We start from the raw sequence: 26,330 nt of genomic DNA on the forward strand, positions 1-26,330 counted from the left end.
TAAGGAATTCCAATTGGCCTCTTGAGGTATCGTCGAGCCTAATAGAAGTCCAAGTCGAGCGTGGCATGGCAAAAGAGATGTTTCACTGCAACCAAGAATTCCCAGAATGCGTTTGACTAGGTTCGACCGGTAAAACCAGCAGCTCGATACCAATTCCTTCGGAGATTGAAGTCCTTTCTCCAATCGGAATTTCCACGGGCGAATGCCGAGATGGAACTGGAGTCGCAGGGCACACAAGATGGTAGTGTATTTACTCAGCTTCTCGAATAACGAGATGGTGGAACACTCAGACGTGAAAGGAGTAGTGGTTCACGTGGAAACCAAAATAAGATGTTCGTAATAGATCTGAAAAATATGTGAATAGTGTGACCTTCAAATTTGAGTTCTTCCTGGATTTTTAAATCTGTGTAAGAAGGGTCCACTCCACGGATGGCGACAGAGAGCTTCGGCGGATGTCTTGGAGGTGGAGGGTGCTTGCATCTGGACGAAGTGAGAGACTGGAGTTGCGCATTCTTGCCAAAGCTGTCAATTGGCACTTTGTTCTTGATTGTGCTTAGAAGTTTTCGATAAGTAGTTTCGAGAATTATTCCATTCCTAGTGTGGACGATTTGCGAAATAGAAGCACGTGGCAAATATTTGAGCAGCTGGATCGCTACCATCGTGCATTATTAAACCTCGTGTCGAAGTTGGTAAGCAGCATGGAGTGAATTGGAACTGAAAGATCGTCAATGTGAGATGTTCCGATGCCCATCCTGTCAGATTACGACGCTGTAGATAAATCCACATATTGTTTCTTGGCCGGTGGAGAGCGCCGTAGTCGATTGGCGTAGCTGGCATTCTTGTTGGATGCTTGAGGCAGTCTGGAGTGGACGGAGGCGTTAGAAACTACCGATGCTACTGTCTCAATTGACTCTGCAGAATCCTGACGTTTGTGACCCTTGGCCGTACTGGAGCTGGTAGATGTTTGGTCCTTCCGTGGTCGCACCTTCGTGCTACTCGCGGATGGGCCGGTTACCAGTTGAGGAAGACCTGGATGCGTACGTTTCGCTTTGCGACCAGAAACTGACCGTGGGTCCGCCGTTGGAAAATCCGTTCGTGGTGTGCTGCCCAAAGTGTATATGAGTTAACAACTGCTAAATGCTTTCATTAATGTGATAATTAATGAAAGGTATGACTACTCGTTTGGATAGTAGTCAAGGTGCGACAGTCCTCTTGCCAAACTTGTAGTACCGTTCGCCCTTGGCTAGATTAGTCTGACGAAATAATACTCATCAGTATAATAAAGAAGGAAATCGTAAGTCGAGAATTTGGAGAAAGAAGGAAAACTAAAACTCGTCACCGATCTGTACAGTAGGTGGCTCTTCAGAGCTTCGACAAAGCAAATAGGGATGCATTCGAGTCGAGTCGAGTCGAGATTTAAGCCTGTCTCGAGAAAATGTTGTCTCGACTCGACAGTCTCTGTCTCGACTCGACTCGAATTCGAATCGATACGTCTCGAAATTCGAGTCGAGACAAAATATACGAGTTAAAATATATGCACACATGAGCCAGAATATTATGACTACCTACCTTATTGTCAGTGTGTCCAGCTTTGGCACGGATAACAATGGCGACGCGTCTTGGCATGGACGCAATGATCCTTGAAAGGTCACTGGAGAGAGTTGATTGGTACACATAGGCAAGGGCGCCGATTTTTCTGTAAATGTGGGGGGCATTCAGATGCAGAAGGCATATATGTGAGGATTTTAAGACAAATTGTATTCAAATTATGCCAAATATTGTATATTCATAAATACAATGCGGGGGCTCACATGAGCTTTGGGGGTGCCCGGGCCCCCTCGGCCCCCCAGGATCGGCGCCCTTGCACACAGGTCATCTAATTCCCGTAAATTCCGGGAAGAGGGGCGATGCGCTCTGAAGTCATGTTTAATCACATTCCATTTGTGTTCGATTAGGTTCAGATCAGGCGAGTTGGGCGGCCAGCACATCACTTGGAACTTGTCCCTGTGTTCCTCGAACCACTCCATCACAATCCTGGCCTTGTGATATGGTGCATTATCTTTTCGAAAAATGCCACTACCGTTGGGAAACATGGTCGTCGTCTGCAAGCAGTGTGTGATACGCCTTGGCCGTCATGGTGCCTTGCTCGAGCTTCACTAGACACATAGATGCTCACGTGAATGTTTTCCGGAGCATAATTAAGCCACCGCCAGCTTGTCTCCGTCCCGCAGTACAGGTGTCAAAGAACTGTTCTCTTGAAACACGACGAATTCGCACCCTCCCATCGTCATGATGAAGAAGGTATCGGGAAGGATCAGACAATGCAACGCTCTGCCACTGTGCCAAGGTTTAATGACGATGGTCATGTGTTCATTTCAGTTGCAGTTGTCGATGTCGTGGTGTTAACATTCGCACATAGATGGGACATGGGCTTCGGAGGCCCATCGTTAGGGGTGTTCGGTGCACTGTGTGTTCAAACGCACTTGTACTTTGCCCAGTAATAAAGTATGATGTTAGTTCTGCCACAGTTCGCTGCCTGTCTTGTTTTACCAGTCTGCCCAGCCTATGACGTCCGACATCTGTAATGAGGTGGGGGCGCCCAACCCCTCGACGTTTGGACGTCGTTTTCCCTTGGTTTCGCGACTTGTTGAAGACACTCACCACAGCACTCCTCGAACATCCGATAAGTCCTGCAGTTTCCGAAATTCTCCTGCCGAGTATGCGGGTCATTACAACCTGCCCTCATCACTCGGAATGCATCAATGTTAGAGTGATTGAGGTAATGTCAAGTCGGGGAACATGAAATGGTTGGGTTGAGCCAACAACCGATAATAGAAGTAGTGAACATTATGTCATGGTTGGGTCGTATGTGGGAATATGCAGGGTATCCCATCAAACTTTGTGACCTGAAAGATTTGCGAAACGAACAAAAATGTGACGGATCCAGTTGTCCAGGAATGTACCAATGTCAGGGGGTGATAAAAGTCTGTGAGAAGCAAGTGTCCCCAGGATCCCCAACATAGGGCCCCAGGAGCCAACTTCAAATTTTCAAAAGGAAACAGGGACCGAGTGTTACCTTTCTCGATTGATCATGGAATGTGCAACAACATATATAGGAAACATTTGCTATATGAAGCATGTTTTTCAAAATGGACGCCACAAATATGTGCTGTCTTAACATGGCATCGAACAATGTGATCTCAAATTGCTGCGAAGCGAAAAGAGATGTTGCAAATCCAATTGCACAGGAATGTACTCATGTCGAGGGCCAAGAGAACTTTGTAAGAAGCAAGTAACCCAGGGCTCCCATCATAAGGCTCAAGGGGGTCAACCGCAACATTTCAAATGGGAACAGGGGCGGATGATATTTCTCTGGATAGATACAACACCGTCTATAAAAAAAACATTTGCTATATGAATATGAAACAGATGTCAGGCAAGGACAACTAGCGGTGTTTCCCATATGATCAGACGGTGACTTATTTATGGCACGAGCCATAGTAGAAGGCGGCTTAGTTGAAGAAACTACACCCTCTCAGTAACCTAAATTGCACGAGAATTTCCAAAGCAGGTTCATTGACCTGACTACCACATGTTGCCCACTTTGTCCAAGAGCGGGATGGTTTGTTTCTAACTTTTCTACCGAAAAGCATTTGTCTGGAATGGTGTTTCGGAGACAATAAAATAAAGAAAATATACTAGGCAGAGAGAGAGCAGGGAGGAGGGAGTGTACCAATTATTCTAGTAGTAGGGGTCGACGTATATTGAGCCGAGTCAGCAAAAATTTTTGTGACGTCATAGGTCAAAGGTCAATGACCTTGGCCCGGGGTCAATGACCTAGGGGTACCTAGGACCACCCCCTCTAAATTTTGGCAGGGGTACCTTGGCCCACCCCTTAAATTTTGGCAGGGGTACATAGGACCACCCCCTTAAATTTTGGAAATTGCCAAATCTAAAAATTTGGTATGGTAGCCTAGGACCATAGTATGTACCTCTATTAGTATTGGGTGTCTATGTCGTTCCCTTTCATGGGTAAAAAATTGCCAAAAATTGAAATTTCGAGGGTTTTTGACCTAATTTATCCCCTTTGATGAGGTGTTATTACCTTATATAGTTATATGGGCGTATACAGGGGTTCATTACCTTTCATAAGACATGGGTATATTAATGCACCCCTTGAAAAATTTGGGAGGGGTACCTTGGCCCACCCCTTCAATTTTGGAAATTGCCCAATTTCAACATTTGGTATTATAGTACAGGACCCTAATATGTATTATGATAAATTTGGATGGTCCACCTCGTTTCCTTTTAGGGGTACCAAATTGCCAAAATATAAACGTAAGCAATACGTTGTACCACGTGTTTGGTTTTTGGCTCAATTTATCCCCTTTGATGAGATGTTATTACCTTATATGGTTATATGGTCATGTATAGGGGTCCATTACCTTTCATAAGACATGGGTATATTAATGCACCCCGGGAAGGGTACCATGGCCCACCCCTTAAATTTTGGAAATTGCCCAATTTCAACATTGGGTATTATAGTATTGGACCCTAACATGTATTATGATAAATTTGGGTGGTCCACCTCGTTCCCTTTTAGGGGTACAAAATTGCCAAATTTTAGTACAACCACATGTTTGGTTTTTTGGCTCATTTTATTCCCTTGGATGAGGTCCTATTACCTTATATGGTTATATGGTCATGTATAGGGGTCCATTATCTATTATAAGACATGGGTACATTGGTGCACCCCGGGAGGGGTACCTTGGTCCACCCCTTAAATTTTGGAAATTGCCCAATTTCAACATTTGGTATTATAGTACAGGACCTCAATATGTATCATGATAAATTTGGATGGTCCACATCGTTCCCTTTTAGGGGTACAAAAATTGCCAAAATATAAACGTTGTACCACGTGTTTGTTTTTTTGGTCCATTTTATCCCCTTTGATGAGATTCTATGATTACAGGGGTTCATTTCTTATCATAAGACATGGGCACCCTTCTTAAATTTTGGCAATGGGGGGTCCACTGAAATTGTCCAATTGAAGCATAGTACAGGACCTCAATATGTTTCGGTGGTCCTATTACCAAATTTGTTTAGTACAACCACGTGTTCGGTTACTGACTCAATTAAGGTTATAAGGTATGGATGGGTATCCCCTTTCAATTTGGTAGGACCCTTCGGGTGTAGTACAGTCACGTGATCGATGATTTGGTTTTAATGCGCGACGAGGTCCCTGGTCAATGTTCTCTAGGAATTAGGTGGAAACTTTGCACAGGGTTCTCGTCTTATATCGCACAGTTCTTTAGGAGAATCTGATAACGTTGTATATGGAATGGACAATAAAAACACATAAATAAGCATAAATTGTATTTTATTCATTTTTCTGGTTTCTTCTTTTTCTTTCTTATTGACAATGTTTGTATATTGAGCTGGGTTTCTTCATTAGACTGCCTCCTCTTCTTGATTGCGATGATTTGTTTCCATGTTTTGCAGCATAGCACCCGTTTGCAAAGCTTCGTATTGTGAATTCTGTAAAAAAGAACGAGGAAAAAGATGATTAGTATAGAAATAGATGATGATAAAACAAATACACTTACAATGATAAATATGATAAAATTACCTGGAAGGTATATTGCAACAGTCTACGATCATTAACCGTGGGTACTGTTGTGAACAAATATTGAATTTCACGCAGAGATTTTCCTTGGGCTTTACAGCACAAATAAAAATAAGCATAATAGCCACATACGGATGAACCAAGACTTTGCATTTGGCTATTATTATATTTATAGTATATACAATGAAGTTTTAAAAATGCAACATGTTGTGGTACATAAGGAGGAAGGCCATAGCTGTCAAAATATTCTCCAACACCGCGATGATCAATATAAATTGCAATCCAATGACTTCCTAGTTTTGTGGATGGATCTGTATTTACAATGATTGCCAGAGGAAGAGAAATCCGTGAGGGTAACTCATCGCTTGCAAATACCCCGGTAAAATGATTTCTGAATAATGGACTACCGTGTAAAGCACTAGCTAATTGTAATGTATTCAACATCGTGAATGGAAATAATACATAACGTATACGTACCTTGTAATTTAAAAGTCCAGGATAATGTTGCGCTGGTGGTCTATCTCTAGGAGTGAGGAAAACTCTCCATACACAATACAGTTTGCAGGTGCTGCTAATTTCTCTTGGAAATGAACTTCCAATCGGATGGCTCCATGTCGTTGTAAATTCCAATAGTGACAATCTCCAGCAGAAGAATCGGGAGTTAGGTCAAATACAAACAGTGTATATCCATTCTTGTAGTCGGCTCTTGAAATTGTATTTCCAGTATTGGTAAAATGTATGCCAGAGCCTGAGAACAATGTGTGGTACGATGAAATGTAGAGATTTTCTTCAAAGTTGGGTTGCAACGGTTTTGAAGGTACAGCTTTTCCATCCACGTACAATGTAAAGAAATTAATGTTTAGATGTTGAAATTCAAATGGGTTGGTGGTAATAGTTCCACTGGATGCTTCATTCGATGTAAATCCTACAATAATACGATTTGGCAATGTTCCCATAAACAGGTTATCAATAGTTTTGGATTGTATATCCTTCGGGATGGTAAATGATTTCATTTGAACCCTTGTCAGAGGATACTTTGCCGGTGTAGATTGTAAAATTTTATTGTGTGCCAATTTGACACTAGGGCTGATGCTGACTTTTTTCACCTGCAACGATGCATCTAGAATATTGATTTTTGCACTGACACCACTTTCACCGGCCATGAGACAAAAGTTTGGCTTTGCAGGAATAAGTTTCACACGTAATTCCACTCCATGAATTAAAAATTTATCTTGATTAAAAATGTCACAATGAAGATGTCCAATCATATCGAATTTCATACTTTGTTTTGTCAGTTCATAGCGTTGTTGAAATCCTTTGTTCTCACTTGTGGTTGCGTTCATATGACCAGCCGTATCTTGAAACCACATTGCTGTTTGTAAATGTGTATTTTTAGCTCCATCACTATAATTGAGTAGTTTTTCCATGTACGAACGATATGGATGATTATGTGACGGAAATGAAATCAGTTTATTGTTCAAGTAGATTTGTACTTCACTAAACATAGCATTTAGAAAATCATTGACAGGTGCAATTGCTTTATCCGTATTGATGAAGGAGGAACCATCTGGTTTCACAATTTGTGCTTGGATGTATAATAAGGTTTGTGGTAAATCAATATATTCATCACTGCTACCACTCACTACAAATTCTATTGGTGAATTTTCAGCTATTGAACTAATTGGTTTGTAGCTTATAATACGATTGTCCAGAACACTGGTTTGCGTGGGTAATGCTGAAAAAATGTCCAATTCACTTTTTACACATTCACAGGATTGATGATGTAAGAAAGCCATCGTTGAATTAATCAAAAATATCTGGTGACGATGCCAATGATCTCTTCTTCTTCTTATGTGATAATTTACGTCTCTTTGTAGGATTGATGGTGTTGTTGATCGTTGGAAGGTCAACCTCAAACTGAGAGCAGTCATCCCATTTTCGTTTATGATATCCACTTCCCAGCATAGTTTTCAACTTGTTTTTAGCTTTTTCTTGTAAATTCGATTTTGCCTCTTGCATACGTTGATGAAACGATTCTTCCAGCGGTTGATTCGAGATCACAACATCATTAATCATATTGGCACCTGATTTTAATAATTCTTTTCCCACAGTTTTAGCGCCTTGCTTCACAAGTGGTAACACTGAACGAAATAAGCCACCAAGGAAACTTCCAATGCCATGTCCTGCTTGATAGGGACTTCCCACATAGACGTTGCCGATACCGGATAACGCTTGTTTTTGGTAGTATTGCAAATACGGATCAGTCATGACGACGACGACGGAAATGTAGTTTTGTACACACCGTTCCAAAGGTGAATGGCATCCAATGACCTGTGCTATCCCTTATATCGATTTGTATTTGCTCAAAATTCATTTTTTCCACCGGAACATAATGTGCAGGATTAAAGATTTGTACTGCATGACTTCCAAAAGTATGATTCACAGGATCCATGTTGACAATTCGTAGCAAGGGTACCATTGTATCTCCAACAATGACAGATTCAATAATGTCACAATAGACGTACATTTGTGATGGTAAGCCTAATCGTACATCCGGTGTATATTGTCCCTTTTCCATATTTTTTAAATCACTTTTCGGGTCAAATCCAAGCATTAAACTAACACTTGGTGACAATTGTACAGAAGTATGGATTTCCTTTTTGGGATGTCTTATGAGGCATATATTATTAGTTGCGTCATGAGATATAAATAAATTGGTTTCTTTATGATGTATATTAATTGCATGAATAAGATCCCGTATATTGTTATAATAGCGTACAGGGATCGTTACAACCTTCCACGGTTCCTGATCATTACTACTTGATGATTTGTAATATATTTTATTGTTTTTACTGTTAATGTTCAGCAAAGAATGTGGATAATGAATCTCTACAATTGCCACATCCCATTTCTGGCGAAACTCTACACGTCGTTGTAATTTCGTAATATATGAAGTCAATGTATTTTCTGGAAAATAATCCATGGAACTATTACTGGGAAGTGTAACGTAAAAATCTTGATCAGGTTCCATTCTTCTTCTTCTTCTTCAATGAAGTTGCAGGGATCCACGAATTGAATGAGGAAGGATATCCTTTCCACTGGACGAGATACTCCTTTCTGCGACCTTTTGTTCTTGTACGTAATATTTTATCGATGAGGAACGTCGAAGGGAGCGGTACTGGTTGTAATTCTTCTCTGTAGAAAACACCATCGATAAGTTGATGATTTAAATCCTCTAGTCGATACACTGGTGGGTTTCTTGGTACAATGGCTTTTACTCTGAATATTTCCCAAGTCCAGTTCTCGAGGTAACCCTTGTCAAAGATACGTTTTGTTTTACTTATACGAACAGTATCACCAACAGATAAATCCGTATCTTGTTTTGAACGTTGTAGCTTTTTGTCGTATAAGTTATGCCACACCTCCAGTAAATTGTCCTGAGAAACGTTTGCAGGTGCCATTTTAATACTGGAATGCCGACTTTCATTGTATGCTTTTACAAGTAAAGGCAATACTTTGATGTAATTGTATGTTTGATATTTGGTAAAGTATTTCCACATACGATGTTTCAATGTCTGATTAAATCTTTCTGCGATGCTGGCTTTAATATCTGGATCCTTTGTTGTAACATGTTGCACGTTGTGTTTTCTGAGAAACTTTTGTACTGTCTTGTTGGTAAATTCAGTTCCTTGATCACTACGTAGTACAATTGGTTTCCTCTCCTGGAAAATCATTTCAAATGCATTCACTATATCCTCGGCACTTTTTGATTTTAGTGGTACAGCCCACCCGTACCGACTAAACACATCAATCACTGTAAGAATATAGCGGTAATTGTCATTATAGTTTTGAAGTGATTGTAAATCATTTAAATCACATTCCCATTGATCATCAATATTGTTGACAAGATAAAAATCTCTACGGAAACGACGACGTACAGGACGATGTAACGTGTAGGTAGGTTGTTTGTTTAACCAAAGTTTTATTTTGGTTAGAGGTATAGATTTTCCTGTGGCTTGCCATAATTTCTTTGCAGTAGAAAACGATGCAGGATGTGCTGGATTGTAATAAATGGATTTCAACTTTTTGTTCATGGTTTGTACGTTGACCATTGTGGAATGATACGTTTTCTTTTTGGTCGGACTTCTAAAACATCATCATCGTCTTCTTCTTCTTCTTCTTCTCCGGAAGAAAATAATTCAGGTGCCGGTTTTGGTGGTGCAGATCCTTCAGATGCTGTTGTACTATTATGCTTGACAATATAGTTTAATCTTCGTGGATTACCAATCAATTCTTGAGGTGTGTTTGACGATGCAAGGTAGTTGCAAAACAATTCCCAGCCTTGAGGATTAGAATGTTTCCTCGGTCGAGTCACATCGCACATTAAATCTACAATATTGGATCCATGTAGTTTATTATCGTTGATGTACACTGTTCCTTTATGATCCCACGTAATTGCGTCATCTTGTTTTAAACGACGGAATAGTAGTTCGGCTTTCTTACGATACATTTATGGTATTGCGGCTAAAATTTCTTGTTTCGTGCTATCGTCAACATTCGGGACGTCACCATCAGGTTTCATTAATGTAATTGTAAGTGGTATTGGTTCTTCTTGTTTACGTATCACATAAAGATATTTCTGTAATATTCTATTGTACTGATTCCATTTTTCTTCATCACTTGGATACGATGTATTCAATATGGATTGCATTTCACGATCGAGATTAGATTCTCGATTTTCACTCACACGGGATGATGATGCATGCATTCGTTGAAGCATTTCTGGTGGGACTAAAACCATCTTCTTGCTATGTTCCATGATGTTTATTGTTTAAACAAAATACTGGATAACACACTTCCTACGGTAATGGACCCCTATACATGACCATATAACCATATAAGGTAATAACATCTCATCAAAGGGGATAAATTGAGCCAAAAACCAAACACGTGGTACAACGTATTGCTTACGTTTATATTTTGGCAATTTGGTACCCCTAAAAGGAAACGAGGTGGACCATCCAAATTTATCATAATACATATTAGGGTCCTGTACTATAATACCAAATGTTGAAATTGGGCAATTTCCAAAATTGAAGGGGTGGGCCAAGGTACCCCTCCCAAATTTTTCAAGGGGTGCATTAATATACCCATGTCTTATGAAAGGTAATGGACCCCTGTATACGCCCATATAACTATATAAGGTAATAACACCTCATCAAAGGGGATAAATTAGGTCAAAAACCCCCGAAATTTGAATTTTTGGCAATTTTTTACCCATGAAAGGGAACGACATAGACACCCAATACTAATAGAGGTACATACTATGGTCCTAGGCTACCATACCAAATTTTTAGATTTGGCAATTTCCAAAATTTAAGGGGGGTGGTCCTATGTACCCCTGCCAAAATTTAGGGGGTGGGCCAAGGTACCCCTGCCAAAATTTAGAGGGGGTGGTCCTAGGTACCCCTAGGTCATTGACCCTGGGCCAAGGTCATTGACCTTTGACCTATGACGTCACAAAAATTTTTGCTGACTCAGCTCAATATACGGGGGGGACTACTACTATTCTTTACTCTAAACCAGCGTTTCCCAACCTTTTTCAACTTGCAGCTCACTATGGGTGTAACATGGATTCTCGCGGCACACTTATAGATATTATTATTTGTAAATATAAAACACACTGGTATTTTTTTTTCTTTGATTACTGATCTCCTTCGCACAGAGAAGAAAGCTCGATCACTGGGTTTTCCTCGTGGTAAATCACTATGCTTATTTTTCATTCTAATTTAAAAGGAGAAAACAACTGCAATGAAATGTTGGACTCAGGTTATTAAAAATACGCTTACTCTTTCGAAAACTATCCAACCTTTTACTAAGAATGAAGATCATTAAATAACGAACGAACAAATAAATCTATTTTACTTTTAAAACACAAATGTAAATAATTTATCGAAAGGATTGAATGATATTTTAAATTTTCAAGTTACGAAATAATCTGTAACGATAAAGAAGCAATAATGGTCATAACAATAACAAATACTTTTTTCAACATTAGAATGTACAGAAAAGTAACACGTCATGAAACTTAAAATTGTAGATTCATAGTAGAGGTTCATAGTAATGTGCAATACAAATATACATTTTCCCCTACGTTTTGCAATTTGATTGCTATAGAATTAATAATTTTGTTTTGATATCCTCGCGGTACATCAGTGGCCCATTCACGACACACCAATGTCGCGGTATTTTCACTGCTAGCTTCTCATTTTAGACAGGTATATTTACAACAAAGGGGGTAGCGTGCACCTTTGCACCCCCTTAAATCTGGCCCTGTCCAGAAGTTATGTAGCCCTATATCGTTCATGGAAATAAAAACACAATAGTTATAACTATGCTAAATTACTATAGACTGCCAATTGCTCATTCAGACAATTTATGATGTTCACTTTATTGCAATGTTCTTATACAGACTAGATATAGACTACGGATAATAGTTTTATACAAACTAGATAATCAATTATTATTATTATTATTATTATTATTATTATTATTATTATTATTATTATTATTATTATATTTGAAGTACAATCAAATATCACGACATTAATTATTAGTTTTAATTAATTGAATTGAGCTGAAAATTAAATCTTGATCTCGGAAGGTTAACTATTAATTTTATCCGTTCTGTATACTACCTTTCTAAAGTAATAAATGCTGGAATTGGTTTCAAGGCTGTTCCTGAGTGAATAATTTCTTCATAATAATATTAAAAGTTTTAGAAAAATTTTCGAGACATTCGAGTCGAGTCGAGATTTTTATGAGCTGTCTCGACTCGACTCGTGTCTCGACTCGAAAATTCGAGTCGAGAAACACGTTTGTCTCGACTCGTCTCGAATTTTATAAAGTGTGTCTCGACTCGAATTCGAGTCGAGTCGAGTCGAGATTCGAGACATGTCTCGACTCGTGCGCATCCCTAAAAGCAAAACTCTTGTAAAGTATGTATTTTTATTTTATTCTGCTAGATTTTGTCTTTTGTGCTCCTATAATGAGTATGCGAATGCGAAGCAGAGAAGACGATTTTCAAGGTCCGAATAGAATGCAATAGGCTAACTTGAAGTGGACAGAAATAATACCACATTTTCTGGAATTGTACTTAGCTTTGTTGTTCCATCGATGAATATACAGGACACTCCATTATGGGGTATTATCCATTCTAGCCATAGCTTACTTAATATTCACTAGATAATAACACACATATTAAACGTTTTAGAACTGCGTTATAATAGACGAGCACCTTTGCCTGTATTCATTCTTCCTGGCATATGATGAGGGCACAGCCTGCTCTTTCCATGCTCCAAGAATCTCACTACCAAATTCGTATATTAAATGAAATGAAATGAAATCTTTGAGTTTTACGTCCCACGGTTATGCCGGTTAGGCTAAAGGAGACGGTGATGATGAGTAATGAATGAAATGATGGAATGAAGAAAGTGGGAGGAAACGGGAGAACCCCGAGAAAACCCACCACAAAGTTCACTTGGCGGGGGCTGGGATTGAACCCGGGACCCCTAGCACCAGAGGTGAACGCTCTACCACTGAGCCACCGCGACCCCCGGATTCGTATATTAGTGTGTGCGTGTGTTGCGTGATCAGCTGAGCATAGGCTAGAGAGAAAATGCACTGTTAATTTTTGTGAGAAAAATATAACATTGTTATTTTTGCATAAATGAAATAATACGTATGCACATCACTATATATCACCATATTTATATATTTAATATACAACACAACAGGCTTAATTCCCAATTACAGTGTTGTATACATACAGTAAATGTTATATATATAAATTTCTTAATTATTTCTACAGAGAATTTCTTGTTTCACATATGATCTGAATCTGTTTTCTGAAAGACTAAATACATCCACTTTATCAAGCTTATTTACAATATCATTGTATAATTTACACAGCCTCCACATAGGGGATTTATATAATACATTGCTTCTGGCTTTCGGACAATAAAATGTCCCTGTATTCTCTACTTTGGTTACAGTAGCATACCCTGCAGAAGCCTAGCACCCAAGTAGCACATATCTTTGGCTTTTCATTAGTGTACGGTAATCAATATTATACTTCCTTATTTTTCACCGAGAAACTGTTTTTGTATAGAAAATCTATATATATATATATATATATATATATATTTTTTTTTTGAAAATTTGATTGAACTTTAGGGAGAACCCCGACCAGCTTACAAGCCTCAAACCAGGGGCGTCATTTAGGGAGGGCAGGAGGAGGCAATTCCCCCCCACAAGCGTTTGAGGAATACATATACTTTCATCCTTTGTTTACTAATATACTAGTACAAAACGTAAGTCTTATGTCAGTGGTGCTCTTGCTCCCTCCAAGCGAAGTCTGAAATGACGCCCCTGCTTCAAACCAAAAGGCGATACATGAAGAGTATGAAGTAACTACTAAAATAACTTCGAAGGATTTGCAGAAACTTTCTATAGAGAACACAATTTCGTCTTCGCAGCTAGCTAAACTATTCCAAACCATGTCTGAAGCAAAGAGAACTGAACATTGGCGTAGCGTTCAATGAACCAAAGAAGATCACATATAAAGATTAACTTTTTTTTTTTTTTTTTTTTATTTAATAACTGCTTTGCTATTCCTTTACACATATTCACAATTGCTAAAGGCTTTTTATTCTTGAAATCGCAAATGGCGACATTGCTGTTAACACATGCATTGGTGTTCTAGTACGCTGTTTAGCGCATGCGTAAACACTGAATTATACATAGAATCATTTATATTGTTGATACAAAAATGTGTATTATACGTGCAACTCTAAAAACGATAACTATATAGTATGTTTTACATCACGTAAGAATGTTCTCATATGATTCTGGGTAACAATACTTTTAATATGATTTATGCAACAAGAATTATGTTTCTAATTGACATAGCAAGTTCAGCTATAATTTTATTTTTGTCATGACTTTATTCGTTTTTAAAGCCTAGCACCCAAGCAACACATATCTTTGGCTTTTCATCGGTGAACGGCAATTTCGTTGGAAAATTGCTGGGTCTATGTTGGCCCAACATCTGTTTTATTTGGGACAAACTGTAATGATAATTCAACTTCGAAACCAATTAGTGTCCTACCCAAGAGGTGATTTCAGGGTTTTACCCCCTTTAAGTAAAATTTGGAAAAATAAACATTTAATATATCGAGATATGTATATACACAACTGAAGTTTAGATCTTGAACTCTATCTTGACAAACTCCTGTGTACGCCAATAGAAACAATACATTGATACCATCCGTGAAAGTATGTATAGCCCTATAGTTTTCTTTTTTTTAATGAACCGTTCAAAGTTCTCTGGTTCCTTTTTGAAAAATTGCGAGTTCATTACGTTTTAAAACTACTGAAACAGTTAAGATTCATTCTAAAGACAGTCACCAAAAATTCCAAGTTCCTAGTAAATTCTGTAAAGTAAGAAAAAATACAAAAAACTTGTGTGTCTGAAAAATGGTTATTTTCTGAAATATTCTGAAGTCTAGTCACGAATACCATATTAAATAAAATGTGTTATAAAAATTGATATACCTAGTATTCTGCAAATACAGTAACTTGTTTTTAATATTGTTTATCAATTCAACACCTTAGGAAAAACTTCACATTTTCAAATTACTTTTTTTCTTCTTGCTATATAATTTGTTTTTGAAGTTAACTAAATACAGGTTGACATTCGAAAATCCGGTAGCATCCAGACCTGAGGAGTGCGGGATTTTGGATGGTGTTATGTACTGTATATATAGATGGATAACAGAATATAATCACCTGTACAACCCTTTAAAGAAAGAAAATTCAGCAACTAAATGATAAAATGAGCAGGAATGACTGTTAGCAGGTGCAAGCATTATCGATTACAGCGCCATCAAAACATAACCGCTTCCTCTAGAAATCGATGGCACGCCAACGCGGTAAATTTCAAAATAAGCTTGGAAATTCATGGGGGGAAACCTGAAGGAACCGGTTTATCAATGGCCGGATTTTTGAATGTCAGCTTGTATAGAATATTAGTTTCTCACAAAAGGTTTCCCCAATCTTTGATCGTTACCGTTGTCTGTCCGCAATTCAGGAAGCGTAATGCATAGTCAATAAATCAGCAATTATCCTACTAAGATATACTAAGAACAAAAGTTATTGCAGGTAACTTCTGCTACTGCCGAACTTGTGTAGAAACAACCATCATGGGTCCAAAGCGAACATCCACTATGAGCAAGAGAAACCAAGATACACCGACCACACCGATCAAAAATCGGTCAATGTTCAACCCCGTAATCATTGACCATAAATCTGTTCAAATGGCAATTGTTTTGCTTGAAAGCACTGAGAGAGATGTTATTCTTCAAGCACTGGAAGCATTAGACAAATTTGCATTCAAGGATGAAGATCGAAATGTTGAACTGTTATTCGATTTACAAGTACTGCCTCCTTTGTTACGCCTATTCGAGCATAGCGAAATGCTAGTGAAAAGAGCAGCCATACGATTGCTGGCCAAAATGGCGAAAATCTCTCCAGTGAGGGACATATTGCATAAGTATGGGTACACTAATTTGTTTGTATCCGCTCTGGAGGAACAAGACTCTGTTCTCCATGAAATCTCAACTTTGATTTTGGCCTCGTTGACCACTGGCTCTTCCGATTGCAGTCAATTGCTGGACACTAATTTCATTTCACATATTTATCATATTTTAACAACTACGAATGTCTTGGAAACGAAGAAGAATTGTCTCGAAATTATATGTAATGTTTTACAAGTTGAAACCACCGTTGGTATATTTCGAGATACGAATGCTTGGGGATTTGAACCTTTTGTCCAAATGTTTCGCAGTGATTATCCTATTATCCAAACCTTGTCATTAAAGATTGTATATTTTCTCACGAAACAGCCTGACATTCGTGCAAAGTTCAGGAATTCCAATGGAATGCACGAATTAATTAATTTGCTGAACAAGCATGATTGCTTAGATTTGCATATGGAAATATTAAACATAATGAGGAACTTTTTGACAACAGTTTCAGACTTCGAATATTTTAATAGTGCTCAGGGCTTTGTAAATTTAATCAAGTTTATTGAGACAACACGAAAAACTGAATTGAAAGTAAATGCATTACAATTAATAGCAGAAGTTGCTAATTTGGATTCTGTACGTGTCAACTTACAGAAACATAAAATTGAATTAATGCTAATATCGAAATTGTGGGACTCAAATACTGATGTTGTGGCAGCAGCGCTTAATGGATTGAAACTAATGGTAAAATATCCTGCAGCTATGGAGAATATCAAACGAGATGACATAGTGAAACGGCTGATAAATTTAATGGATTCCGAATCCCAGGCTCTACGCCGACCAGTTTCTTCTTTGTTGCCTATTCTTCTTGACGGTGGATACGAAGTGTGTTCTTCTATGATCGAGTGCAGTGGGCTGGATACTATTTTCAATATTCTTCAGTATGAGAAAGACGATGTTGTAACCGTCAACTTAATGTATTGTTTGACGGTGCTAGCAGTGCATAGTGATATTCGTAGCCAAGTTGCAGAAGCAGACTTGGTGCAATCTCTTATGTTCCGCTTGCAAAGAGGAACTATGAATGAAAAAGTGGCTGCTTGCAAAGCATTACGTGAATATATGTGTGAAACAAAAGTACGTGATTTATTTACGCAAATGTCAGGGCCTTCGTGGATTATTAGGTGTTTGGACGTCAGTCACATTCCGCTGAAAATAGCAGCAGCAGAAGTCGTTCAAGCTGCAAGTTCTTACAACCAATTAGCGCCACTATTCATCGTTAAAGATGCGATCAGAAAGTTTTTGAAGCACAAAGCCTTATTTAAAACTTGTAGTCCGTGGAATGTTGCATTGCAAACGCTTTTTGACAAACACCTTCCTGCCAAGTTTACGCTGACGGGACGATTAGAAGCTGCAGATGTAACGAAACCCTTATTTTACGTTATTTCGTATCTTAAACCAGATGAAAAGTTCCTAATGTTGGAAGACATTTTTCCTCTTCAAGTATCTAATATGCGACCCATTTACGTCGCTAACTTTCTTCCGTTGAGCTTTACTCAAAGGAATAACTCCAATAATAAAGAAGCAAATATATCGGAAGACAGTGAAACGGCATTGAGGACACTATATACCCACCGATCATGCGGGAAAGGTGTTGTATGCCCAGAAAAAGGTCCTTCCCTGGTCAATGATAAGCTTACTTCAGATAAGGCAGAAGGCAATGAGAATGTAATTGAATTTCCGATAATTTCGCCGATTCCAGATGAACACGCTTTAAGAAAGAAATTGACACACGACGATTGTCTTCGTAATTACGTTTACCAGGTGAAGTTAAAGTTGAATGGCGTGACAGAAACGAAAGATATCATACGAGTACTTGCTGAATTCGTTGCAGACAACATGTCCCAGGGTAGTTCAGAACTAGGCAGTTCCTTAAACCACGTTGTTGAGCGCCATCTGGCAGAAATCAAGCTTCGCTTATCCTCAAACCTCATACCATTGGGATACATCCAAGTAGGATCATATGCAGAGCGTGCCATTTTGTTCAAAGTTCTAGCTGACAGAGTGGGATTTAAATGTGCCCTCGTTCGAGGATCATTTGGAAGAATTTGGGTTGAAGTTACTATACCTCCAGAAGATTCAGTTGGGTATCCAATTTGTGGAATTCGCTCTACTCACATTGTGGACCTTATGCACAATATAGGGGACCTCCTGCCTTTGGGTTCATCGGTAGCAGAGACATATATGGGCCATCGCAATTACTAAGACATTTTGAATATATTATTTTCTCCTTATGTTGTTATATACAACACATGTAATACTGATATTAATTGCCGTATACATTTTTACTCATATATGGGGTGAATATTATTCTGTATTACAATGGTGGGTTTCTTTAAACCTGCATTGCATGTGTAAATAACTTTAATGTGCAATATATGAATTTATTTACAATCATACCAAATATATTTGATTTACATTTTTAAACTAAGTTCAAGCAACTAAATCATCCTTTGGGATGTTTGAGTTTATTTAGAGGAGAGTTCCCGATATCGCACTGGGTTCTAAATCGCACCACTCCTACTTTAAAAAGAACCGTAGTACTAACAATCCATCTGAGGTCTGTGAAGTTGGCCTACCTAAATTAGCTTACCCACTTTTATCTACATGAGCCGTTAGTTCCTCGTAAGTTCTTACTAAAGTTGAGTTAGTTCCGCGATTTTAAAGAAATTATACACATAAACCAATGGGTAGGCCAACTTCACATGTGAAGTTGGCGTACCCAACAAGCTTTCCCACATTTTTCGACACGAATCGTTAGTTCTTACAAAAGTAACGTTAGTTCCGCGATTTTATACAAATTAGAACATAAACAAAAATGTCTGGGTAGGCTAACTTCACATGTGAAATTGGTGCATCCAACCACCTTTTCCACATTTTTCGACATGAATCGTTACCTCCTCGTTAGCTCCCCTTAGTTCTTACAAAAGTACCGTTACTTCCACGATTTTGTACAAATTAAGAGCATAAACAAAAATGTGTGGGTAGGCTAACTTCAAATGTGAAGTTGGCGTACCCAACAAGCTTTCCCACATTTTTCGATACGAATTTAGTTCTTACAAAAGTTCCGTTACTTCCACGGTTTTATACAAATTAGAGCATAAATAAAAATATGTCGGTAGGCCAACTTCACATGTGAAGTTGGCGTATCCAACAAGTTTTTCCCACATTTTTCAACATGAATCGTTAATTCATCGTTAGTTCCCATTAGTTCTTACAAAAGTTCCGATAGTTCCGTGATTTTATACAAATTAGAACATAAACAAACATTTGTGGGTAGGCTATCTTCACATGTGAAGTTTGCGTATCCAACAGCTTTCCCACATTTTTCGACACAAATCGTTAGTTCGCGTTAGTTCTTACAAAAGTTCCGTTAGTTTCGCGATTTTAAAGAAATTATACACAAAAAAAAACATTGGGTAGGCCAACTTCACATGTGAAGTTGGCGTACCCAACAAGCTTTCCCACATTTTTCGAAATCAATCGTTAACTCCTCGTTAGTTCTCGTTAGTTCTTAAAACGTTCCGTTAGTTCCGCGATTTTATACAAATTAGACCATAAACAAAAGTGTTGGGGTTGGCTAACTTTATATGTGAAGTTGGCATACACAACAAGTTTTTCCCACATTTCTCGTCATAAATCATTAGTTCATCGTTACTTTCCGTTAGTTCTTAGAAACGTTTTGTTAGTTTCACGATTTTATACAAATTAGAGAATGAATAAAAATGTGTTGGTAGGCTAACTTCACATGTGAAGTTGGCATACCCGACAAGCTTTCTCAGATTGTTCGACAACAATCGTTAGTTCACGTTAGTTCTTACTAACGTTCCGTGAGTTCGCGATTTTATACATTAAAGCGTAAATAAAAATCTGTGGGTAGGTTAATTTCACATGTGAAGTTGGCGTATCCAACGACTTTTCCCACATTTTTCGACATGAATTTTTATTTCATTATTAGTTCTCGTTAGTTCTTAAAAATGTTCCGTTAGTTCCGCAATTTTATACAAATTCGACCATAAACAAAAATGTTGGGGTTGGCTAACCTCACATGTGTAGTTGGCGTACACTATAAGCTTTTCCCACATTTTTTCGACATGAATCGTTAGTTCCCGTTAGTTCTTACGAAAGTTCCGTTAATTCTGCGATTTTATACAAATTAGAGAATAAATATAATTTCGAGAAATCTGGGAAAACTTGTTGACCCAAACTTCACATGTGAAGTTAGCCCATCCATAAATTATATTTATGCTCTATTTTGTATAAAATCGCTGAACTAACGGAACTTTTGTAAGAACTAACGGAAACTAACGAGGAACTAACGATTCGTGTCGAAAAATGTGGCAAAGCTTGTTGGATACGCCAACTTCACAAGTGAACTTAGCCTACCCACATATTTTTGTTTATGTTCTAATTTGTATAAAATCGCGGAACGAATGGAACTTTTGTAAGAACTAATGGGAACTAAGGAGAAACTAACAATTTATGCCGAAAAATGTGGGAAAGCTTGTTGGGTACGCCAACTTCACATGTGAAGTTGGCCTACCCATTGGTTTTTGTGTATAATTTCTTTAAAATGGCGGAACTAACGGAACTTTTATAGGAACTAACGGTAACTAACGATTTATGCCGAAAAATGTGGGAAAGCTTGTCGGGTACGCCAACTTTACATGTGAAATTGGCCTACCCATTGGTTTATGTGTATAATTCCTTTAAAATCGCGGAACTAACGTAACTTTAGTAAGAACTAACGGAAACTAACGGTTCATGTAGATAAAAGTGGGTAAGCTAATTTCGGTAGGCCAACTTCACAGACCTAGCCATCTGGTAGTTAAATTAAGTACTTAAGCATATTTCCATAATTGCAGATTAAAATAACGACGTTCAGTAAGTTGTGTGTGTGTTGTAGCGGCAATCTTGACTGCAAGTAAACCACTACTTACGGAAAGGTTCGCTTTCTTCCCCTTAATGCGGAGCAATTGGGCAAATAATGTTTTCATGAGAAATATTATCATTTTCCTCAACAGTAACAATTTGTTGTATAAGTTTATCAACATGAAACTAAATTTAACAACAACGAAATAAAGGCGCGTACACAAATATTAACATCCAAACTTGCAGAGAAATGTCTCAGTGTGCAGTTGCAGTACAATATAATTGGGGTATTCCTTACTAATTTTCGGAGTATTTCACAGTAGAACAGGGATTAAGGTAAGAGAAATAGCTTATGTTTCAGTAAGTAGTAATAAACAAAATACCATTAATATTATAGTGACAAACTCAAGTTATTATTTTTCTTTAATTTGTAAGGTAGATAGAAAATATATATAAATGGTGTAGTTTCCCAAATCGCACTACTACCATGTGTCCGAAATCGCACCAGTGCGATTTTGGCTCCCATGATGAATTGTTTTTCTGGTTTCTTCCTTGTTACAATTCACACAAGGTGGGCACATGACAATATGGAAAATGGTCTCCGGAGTCGTGCTTGTGACACTGCCTAGCCCAATAGCAGAATGAAATAGAACTACCAACATGCAACCACAAAAAACAGAAGTACTCTCATCAAGTTCTTACAAAAAACATCTTGAAGAATAACGGCAAAGGCAATCAAGAGTATCCAAACGTGTGGAGAGACCTAATCTTTCTGAATCGTCATCTAGGTCTGCATGTGCTTAAGGAAACCTTAACATCAAGAAGTGTATTCGAAAAGTAGATACGTCCAAATCACGATGCTCCGAGTTACATATTCGCAGCGTTTCAAATGTGGCTTTTGAAATCAATGAACAAGATTGGTTTTGCGTTCTTTGTCAACAAAATTTAATCGAAGATATGGTACAGCGTGTTTTGTGTAAAGTCTGGATACATGAGTCTTGTGCGGATGTTTCAGGAGATGAACGTGCATTCCAATGTGATTTTTGTGCACATAAGGTGTTGTCTGTTTTCCATAAATATAGATACTTTACGTTTCATAGGATTATGAACAATATTGCTCATTGGATCAACAATATGGATTTTTTTCTTTAATGATATGTTCTTTCTCGTATTAACAACACTGAGATAAAAGAATGTGATATATCATAGAAATATTGTTTTACTTGTAGGTTGCATTTCTACTTAGCTTATTCCTAAGGTGCTATTTCTGTGCTCTATTATTTACATTGCAGTATTTTTTATCTTTAAAGATGTATTATATCTCATCTTAATATAACATAAATAAAATAATGCAATATTCCATGGAAATGATTATTTGTTTTACCCATACCCATTACTGTAAAATTAGCATATATTCAAATGGCGGTATGATTTTGGCTTCACATAATGCGATTTGGGAAACCTGTTGCGTAAATCGCACCAATCGAAAGCTAAAATATAGTCATTTTCATCATGATAATGATAAGATATCGTTATGAAGTCACTGTGAAAGGATCGGAAAACTATAAAGTTCAATACGATCAAAAAGTAATTTTAAATTTCTTCAAAAGTTTGGAATTAAAACCGTTTATGTAAAAAGTGGTGCGATTTTGGCTACTCTTCACTATATTAGAACAAGAATTTTAGAAAAAATGGATTTAAAAAATTGTGATCTTGACCAATAATTAGCTTTTGGATCAGGGACCACAAAATATTTGAACGGCCTCTAAATCGAGTTTTCGTATTTTCTACGAAATAAGCACATCATACTGAGTTATGTGATAGTTTCGGTTTTGCTACACTATATGTGGTTCTCCAGATATAAGGCCTACAAGAGAATTTTCGATTGAAATATATTGGATAATTTTGATCCAGAAATAAATAGATATTAATCTATGACTAATTTTTAACGTTACACTATTAAATTATAATATGGTATTCATGTAAATGTATTTATTCCTATGACATAAAAGAGTAAAGTGAGAACTTGGTAGTTACGTTTTATGAATATGCTTACTATCACTCAGAATTTCACGAGTAAATTGTGCATATAACTTAATATAAAATTATTAGTTTTCATAATTAGAGTAGATTTGCAGGTAGTTATTTAATAGCAATAGAATATTGGGGATAGTATTCAGACATAACTCGTTAATCAAATGTTAGTCACACTATTAGTTAGTGTCGTATTAGTTCTGTACTAAGGAGGGTGTACTTTTTTGATATTCAGAGTCTGCTTGGAGTTCAGATAAGAATTTGATTTGGGTATGATTAACTAATATAAGCCCAATATATCGGGGGATAAAAATAAATGTGAGAACTACGGAAATCTAGACGTGTGCATGTGTAGTCTGTAAAAATGAAAATATATGAAATACAAAATGTTTTCTTTCTGGTTTGACACAACTTATAAATAGTTACGAAATTGGATTATAATTAACAAATTCATATCTGAGGGATGTATTTACGGAGGACATAAATAGAAGCCAATATTAGCGGCAGTACAAGGAATATGTAGTAATTATAAGGGAAGATAACTTATCGATTAGTTGTACCCCTCTATATCCCTCAGAAAACTGGAAATTTCTCACTGCTCACTTAAAAAAAAAAAAAAAAAAATTGCTACTGTAGAGTACTCGGCTTAATAGCTGTTTCATAGGTAACTCACCCCATGAGGTGAGAGGTAAGAAAGACAGAAATTAATTGCCTTTGCATTCTCATAATGTTAGTTTATTGTGTCTAAACCAGGGTGCCCTCTTTTCTAAATTAATTAGTCACGTGTGATTAACTTAATCGACTACTACGTGCTAGTCGGAGATTCTGATAATCATGCATTTCTCAAATCCTTAGTATGACGCTAATCATTCGTCAAAATGGCTCTGCATAAGGTTATAATTTAAAACCGATTTCTGATGTAGTAAATTACCAGTGATGTTATATTAGGCCTACAAGTCGGCTTAAAACGTATAAAAACATATGTTTTTTGAAAATAAAGAGAAAAGAATGGAAAGAATAGGATCAATGAATGATACAAATCTAAAAGTAATCCCATGTGAAAGACCACAGTAGGAAAGAGGAGAGAGAGAACTGAAGAGTTGGAAAAGATGACAATCAGGCGGGAAAGGAGCCTCAAAAGGCAATATAAATATTATTATAACAAAATCTTCTAAAAGGTACTTGCGATTTTCTGTAGTAAAGGACCATGGCCTCTCCGAGAACATAACCTGGTTACGCCAATGGCAACCTTTGTTATAGGCCTCAAAGAATTTTAGAACGGCTGCCAACCGCTAAATTTTGTACCTTTGTCATTTTTTAAAAACACATCTTGCACAAAGCTATCGGGTCACAATTTCATGCAGAAAGCTTCATGAAATTTTGGGAAAACTCAAACGAAAACTCTGTTATGGTAGGACGATGATTTTCACGAGTCTTGTCATTGATTTTTGCGGCCAGTTCATATGTCACAATACTTGATCATCCATTTCGGTCTTCATCGTGAACGTTTGTGCCGCCATCTTTAAACATGAGGTCTCAACGTCAGACTACTTTCACTACGATGTTTTTATCGTAAACTTCTCTTGAATGTCAATGACTTTAGTGTTTCTCGCCAGGCGAGATTTTCAGCCGGAGAACTCATGTTAACAATGTATTATGAACAGAGTAGAAGTAACATGAATTCCATACGTCCACAGCAGGATGCGCACTGAACGGACGGAAGTCCCTGTGATACTGCCCCACTTTGACCAGTGACCAAAATGAACAAAATAACGTTGGTATATTTTCTTAAGATTTTGTCTAGTATGTCAATAATCAGAATGTGGTATATATTTACTTTAGCCTCGTAGTTACGTTAATATTTTCCACTTTCGGTATGACTTCCAACCTTTAAAAAGAAACTATGGCGTATCTTCTTACTTCGAGCAATGACTTATTTTATAAGCAAGTTTCCAAAACAATGTTAATAATGCTGACTTGTAGTTCTGGAGCGTGTAGTAGCGTGTAACCAGTGATGTAATGCTAATATTTTAGGTGGGTATACGCTCCATCCTTTGTTACACACACACACATAGCTACATCTATCTATCTATCTATCTATCTATCTATCTATCTATCTATCTATCTATCTATCTATCTATCTATCTATCTATCTATCTATCTATCTATCTATCTATATATATATATATATATATATATATATATATATATATATATATATATATGTATATAGATAGATAGATAGATAGATAGATAGATAATATAGGGTGTTTCATAATTCCTATTACAGCGCTTGGCCTTGGAGATTGAAACTAGACACGAAAACAAGCAAGAAAAAGTTTATTACACCGAAGTCGAAAGCGGCGCCCTTTTCGAGTTACGGGCGCGGGAAAGTGCAGAAAATTGAATTTTGAGCATTAATAGCTCAAAGGCTAATAGTGTTAGAAGAAGCTGTAGTATGGTGAATTTCAGGGAAAACCATACTTGTATTTCCGACAAATGCCACATCCAGGATATTAGGGACTTAATTAAAACTTGCTCCATTTAATCCACAATCATCTATGAGACCTTGACTTAATTTGTGAAACTCTGTATCTACTTTCTCTGTACTCTTGAACTTGGTATTTCCTGACAACACAAGTGAAATTCACCACAACACTTCCTCTAACACTTATTAGTCTTTGCGCTATTAAGATTCGAACAAGCAGGATATGTATATGAGGTAATAAAAATAAAAATCTGGATGGAGAATAGTTATCGAACCATTTAACCTATCAACCAGAGACTAAGAAAAAGATTACTTACAGTATCATAGGTTAATTTAAGATCTTATTTAACTCTGCGTTATGTAGGTCAGGTTGTAGAAATGGTTGTACTTCCAATTCGAGGTCAATTTATGGCTGAATTAAGCCTTGATGCCAGCTCCGAAGTTAGAGTTGGGTAGTATCGATATACCCACCTATAACTTTAGTCCAATAATTTCTTTCGGGTCGAGGCTCAAGTTTCCTGCAATTAAAAAAAAAATCACAAATAACTATTTTACAAATGAAGTAGCTCAATTGCTAGAGCGTTCACCTCGCATTCGGGAGGTCGTGTATTCGATTCCCACTGCGGAGCATTCTGAATCGGGTTTTCCTCAGTCTTACCAGGGAAAT

General features: G+C 37.5%; 1 protein-coding gene across 2 annotated transcripts in view; it reads left to right on the forward strand.

Moving 5' to 3' along the window:
• Positions 1-26,330, forward strand: part of LOC145684203 (armadillo repeat-containing protein 3-like) — a 37,102-nt gene that overhangs the window by 5,273 nt on the left and 5,499 nt on the right. The window contains exon 2 of one of the 2 annotated variants that reach the window (XM_081756256.1): positions 15,848-18,662. The exons of the other annotated variant lie outside the window; for it this stretch is intronic. Coding sequence (XP_081612382.1) covers positions 15,889-18,474 — 2,586 coding nt within the window. The 5' untranslated portion in view covers positions 15,848-15,888 and the 3' untranslated portion in view covers positions 18,475-18,662. Of the gene's footprint in view, positions 1-15,847; positions 18,663-26,330 lie in introns of those variants that run through there. 2 annotated transcript variants of the gene reach the window in all.

Source organism: Thermobia domestica, chromosome 4, assembly GCF_964235325.1.
Source record: "Thermobia domestica chromosome 4, izTheDome1.hap1.1, whole genome shotgun sequence".
NCBI classification, from domain to species: Eukaryota; Metazoa; Arthropoda; class Insecta; order Zygentoma; family Lepismatidae; genus Thermobia; species Thermobia domestica.